Here is a 5778-nt window from a genome sequence, read left to right as displayed (position 1 = left end):
AGAGAGACTGGCATTGGAAAGATCAAATAGAAGCTCGGAGGAATTAAAATCAAGAATCCGCAAGTTGATATTTTCAGCTACCGAGATAAAGGCTGAGAGAGCATACTCTGAAGATGTTGCAAATACCTAAATGAAATATTTTTTCGGCCAACATTAAAGGGTTGCTTGTTACAGCAGGGGCTATAATATTGTAAAGACTGTAAACCAAATATTTTAACATAACCTTTGTTTGAGGTAAAGAGATCAAACGGCCGCGCCTATAGCACTGTTTGACTTCTTCAGTGATCTGGCGACTGCCCCGCCCAATACTATTGCTTGTGCTGTTTATATATACAATGCATGGTGTACACGTGAAAGACGATCGTGTACGACTGTGCATGTTTCTTTTTGAGTGAATTTTTAAAGTGAATTTTTTTAACATTTCATAGTAAACATTCTCCGATCGACTTATGGGAGTGATATCAATATATTACCCCCACGTCAATATCACCCCGGGAAATGTTGGTATTCGCCTGAATCTGTAATCCTATATACAAGGGCATCCTAACTTTTCTTTCATAACTCTAATAACATGGTCAAACAATTCACCTACCATGGAACAAGGGTTCACGTTAGCTCCATAAGTGGAATGAACGATTTCCACAGGAAATGACCTATTATAGACGTGATAGTTACTACAAATATCCACGTTTTGCAAATGCCCAAGCGTTGTCGTTGATGAGATTGCATTGACACCAGTATCAAGCTGCAGTCCAGACATCCTAACATTTGTTAATATCGCCTTTGAGATAGACACCCCGGAGAAACAGTTGGTAATCGCAATTTCTTTTAACTCGATCGGTAGAGAAGAATGATTAGCTAACATAATCCCAACACGGGAGTTTGTAACGGTAATTTTCTCCAAGCCGAAGACATCTATGATATTGCTATGAAATGAAACATCTTTGCCGTAACCATTCAATGCCATAACACCATAGAGACAGTTTGAGATGTTTATATTTCTAAGCAGATTCTTAACGTAGTTGCGGACTTCGACCGCCACAGCGAAGCCGGTTATGTGTAGCTCATCGAAATAGGGACATTTACCTTCACATACAATTGCACTGCGTTTGAAATAAGAAAATTTTAGCGGTGATAAATTTTTTGCTTGGTGTTGCTGGGTGCCTTGTATTCTAACGAATTTCAAGAAGGATTTTCTTTTACCACTAAAATGGAACAGGCCTTTCGAGCGGTCTTGAGGTTTCTCACTCAGTTTAGATTCGGTGCATCTCAGCCCAACGTCTTGGTTGTGTTCTAAGGTAGGTATTACAAAACATGTAAGATATTAAGGTCAAAAATCACAAAGGTATACTAGCAGTCTACGTCATTACTGTCACCTTTACCAGAACAAAATCCACACCATCTGTTTGTGAATATATTCATTTATGAATATTGAGTATTATTGATCAAACTATTATAACTATATAACTATTCTACTATGAATTGGCTAATTTGGCTACTGGCAAAATGACATATTAAAAATTTTAAAAAATGCCAACAAGCGATAGAGAAAGAACAAAAATAATTGACTTGATCTGCTTTTCAACACCTCGTTACATCAGTGGAATGTAAATTATAATTATTCGTGTGTCAATAGTACAGAAAGGGTTCAAAGCATGACAATCCTGGCACTACCACATGCGGCTTTAATATCAGGTGTATTTATGCCAATGGGCGGAGAACAATATTGTTTATTCCTGTCTTTAAGAACCAGGAACCATTAAACATTTGTGCCTTTAACAGCCAGGAACACAATGCTGAAAAGATATTATCTATAGATTTTGGATTTCCAGTCGGTTCCATATAATTTATATTCGAATTAATCCTCATTTCTGCAGGCGCTTTTTTTTGATCAGTCAAATGCGGAAATACTTTGAAGTTGTGAGCATGCAGGCAAGTAGAAATAATTTATTCGACCCGTCAAAATCTAAAAGAAATCGAAAATATCGAATTTAAGGGAAATTGTCACAGGGGTTCAGAAATAGACAGGTCAGCTAGTTAACATAAAAAGGAAGAAGGTCAGTATTCATAGACATAGTAAAATTATTTAAATATTTTCATTTAAAAGATAAATCATTGCAGTCAACATCATGTTTCTTGTTAAGTTGCTAACTGTTCCAGCTAAAATTGAACAGTTATTTCCGATCACAAGAAGTCCCTCAGACTGCATCCTCATCTCCAGGGCCACGATGGATCGCGCTCTTAATTCGCGAAGGTATGGCTCCGCCAGCGAGGATGGTCAGACTTTCGATGTTTTGCTCGCATCTATAGTCTGTGTGTTGGTTGATGAATTATTCTGATACATCTTAAAAAAAGCTCGATTCATCACTTGATCACACACACAATTCAAGAAAATTCACTGAGAAAATTCACTTTCGCATTTGCAACTAGCAAACATGACGGCTCTCAAAATAAAGCCCACAGAAAAATTAGCATCGTGCGATATCGGTTTTCCAGTTTACACGCGGCAAAAATGTCTGGACGCCTTGAAAATATTCCACTTTTTGGCATTGAAGATATATTTAAATATTTAAATCAAGCGAATACAACGGACACAAAATTGCTTCCTACAAAGCGTTTGAGGGCTATGGGCTATTTCAAGTTGGTATGAAATTAAATCTTGCAATAAATCGTCTTGCAATAAATAATCCTTGACCTGAAAACCTGAAAATAATTTACACTTCGACTGTCCGAAGTTTTGCGACAACCAATCAAATCCTTTCAAATCTTTCCACGCAAAACCCACGCGCCGCGTGCGGAAAGGTCAATTGCCAATAAAATACATTCTATATAGCTTGTTATTAGACTATATATTTCACTAGTTGTAAAAATGAGTATTTACTCGACGCGAACTAATCATAAAGGTGGTGTAATCCCGAATCTCCGCGCGGAATTAAAGCCCTCGCCGAAAGCATACGAGGTTATACGAGGGAACCCTGGGTATGAGGTTGCCGGACCTCCGGCTCCGGTATTACATCACATTAAGCAAACATGGCGGCTCAGTTCGCTTTGAATAGTGAAGTTTACAGTATAAAATGTAGTCTCAACGCACGATATCCATATACACGCCAATTAAATTGATTCTGAAAGTCTATTATCATAATACGATGCCAACAACGTCGACCGTGTACGCTTACACTACACTAATGTACTCGTAACTCGTACTGTTTGGCTGTTTGAGTTTGGTATTAAAAACCAATCGACGAAACATTATCTAAACTTACCACAATTGTGGTTACCAAATCCACGGTGTGAACAATGTTTCATTGAGTTATCGGCCTTTGTACACCTCACATCATCCAGCCAGATTTGTCCTTCTCCATTGGAAAATTCCGTCGTCAATGTACCAGTTGAAAAGCCAAGTTCACGACACGCAACATCACTGTTTATTTGCGACCACCAATCGCTGCAAACAGTTCCCCAAATTCCTTCATGAAAGACTTCCAGTCTGCCAGTGCTAAACCCGTTTCCACTAATCAACCTCAGAATGTGGAACCCTACAGCAAGATCGTAGCTGAAAATATTTGCTGCACCTTCGACGTTTGACGAGTCAACGTCGATTGGAAGTGTCTCGGACCCATTTGCAACAAGTTGTCCAAGGATATTAAAACCTCCTTCTGCTGAAAACTTTATTTTAACACCAGGTTTAATTGTCAACGTTGCATTCTCGTGAACATGTACAGTGTGATTTATTTCCAGAGGTTTATTTGCAAATGCAAATGTGTGATCCTCGTAGATATCTTTTATAACAAATCCCAAAGTAGGGACTATGGAAACGTACAGAAATATAACTAAAACCAAAGAAAATAGCCTGTCTAACATATTGCACTATTCTCGGCGATTCTTCATTGCAAAGAAAAAATAACGTCGTATTTGCTTCAGCATATACATTGTCAAAGTTCATCATGTTGTGAATAACGTTAAGGATTTGAACCATGACATTATAAATTATAATATATAATTTCACAACAGACTACCACCTGCTGCCCGAAAAGGCGATATGAGAATGATTTGTATGGTTTCAGCGTAAGGTGATGTGAAAATCATTTGTATGGTTTAATTTTCAGCTAATCGACCTTCTCAGCACCCACTTAGTGCTGTTGTTAATGTTGTCACAGTTTGTCATGTGAACTGTTTGGACTGTTGTCTATTTCACCATGTGATATTCTAAATATAACAATTTTAATTAAAGATTATAAACATGTCTCAAATTTCACCTGTCGAAGATTCCAAAAGTAAACACCGCATAGAATATTGTTACACATCAAACAAATTTCGCCCAAGCAGCCGACATTTATTTATAAACTGCAGCACAACTTTGTTTTACTTCAAGAAATATTGCAGCGTGTTCATCCACAACGTTTTGGAAAACGTGAGAGGCGGGTAATGGTTATCAAGACAAGGTTTTCAACACCACAGGCATTCATTGTGCCGTTTATCCCATTACCAATACCAACCTGTGTTACCATGGGCTTGTGGCGGCCGCAAAGTTTGGCAGAGAGAACCTCGCGAGCGGCGAAAGTTTTGGCATTTTGGGGGAAGAAACATTTGAGATTTAGATTTTTGAAATGCGATTTGCCGAGGCTAGATTTGTTGTTAGAGCTGGTTATTTCAGCTAAAATTGTCCGACTCTCCAATTCATCTGAAAGCTGCCCCCCCCGCATGTTTACTATTAACTATTATTATCCTGAGAGGACCTCTGCCCGTGTCTGTTAATAAATTTTTAAATCGTAAAAATATCTGCTGAAGATCTTCTGCTAAAGCCTGACCGCACAGTCACAGTTCCCAATTTAAATAAATTTTCTTTTTCACCGGCCACTCACAATACATCGCCGTTCCATCGGCGATCAATAACCCGGTTCTCACAAGACGCAATTATTGGCGATGGCAATTGTCGATTTTTACTGATAAATTCAGTTCTTACTAGTTCTTAGTTATTTCATTAAATTTTCTTCGTCACCGCCCACCCTCTGGTGTCCGCAATTTTAAAATAACTGGGCTGTTCCCGGATCCGATATATCACGAACTGGCATTATTGTCAATTTGTCAGTGCCAGTGGTAAGAAAATTTAACAAAATAACCCTCAGACAAACGCATCGCCGATTATTGCGATATAAGAACTACTGGCCACAAAGGCGAAAGTGATATCAACAGAAAACTTGAATTGTGTCTGTGGGCGTATGCATTCTTAATGCGAAAGTCGTTTTGTATCTGTTTGGGCAGGTCCAAACTATTTCCGATAGTATTTTATTCATATAAACGCGTAAATCGCATTATTTTATGCCGTTTCCCTCCGTTTACGAAATGTTTCCAGATTGACAATTTGCAGTCAATGCATTGTTGCTTAGTTTTAACCGTTCGTTGGGGACAAGTGTATGCAAAGAAAAGGTATTTCGTTTATCATCCACAATTATATAAAACAAAAAGGGTTGTTTTTCGCAAAAATTGAATTCGTATGACTGATATAAGCGTCCATTGAGTACATCATCTAAATCCGTTCATGCTTTTAATTTTCACACATTGAAAACTAGAAGTCTGACCTTTGTAAATCAGTGTGGTCGAATCATAATTAATTTTTTGTGACGTCTTATATATCGATATCCGTATCAACCAATTCGATCAGTCGACCACAAGAATAGAACATAGTTTATTGGCACTGTTATTAAAATTTTTGAAAGCTAATTATTCATAATTGAAAACACGACTTGCGGATTTTCATGTAAACCTCTCAGCAAATTC

General features: G+C 37.9%; 1 protein-coding gene across 1 annotated transcript; it reads right to left on the bottom strand.

The window, feature by feature from the left end:
- Positions 1–526: 526 nt before the first annotated feature.
- LOC114523287 (protein bark beetle-like) lies at positions 527–3932 on the bottom strand. Its single transcript, XM_028544164.1, has 2 exons — positions 3264–3932; positions 527–1293 (listed from the first exon to the last, which is right to left on the bottom strand). Exons 1-2 carry the CDS (start codon positions 3859–3861, stop codon positions 527–529), a joined length of 1365 nt encoding a protein of 454 aa, XP_028399965.1. The 5' UTR covers positions 3862–3932.
- Between the last annotated feature and the right edge of the window lie 1846 nt (positions 3933–5778).

Source organism: Dendronephthya gigantea, unplaced genomic scaffold, assembly GCF_004324835.1.
Source record: "Dendronephthya gigantea isolate DGI-Jeju-01 unplaced genomic scaffold, DenGig_1.0 000027F, whole genome shotgun sequence".
Taxonomy (NCBI): Eukaryota; Metazoa; Cnidaria; class Anthozoa; order Malacalcyonacea; family Nephtheidae; genus Dendronephthya; species Dendronephthya gigantea.
The sequence above is the reverse complement of the archived record's forward strand: the minus strand, read 5'-3'. Positions and strand labels throughout refer to the sequence as shown.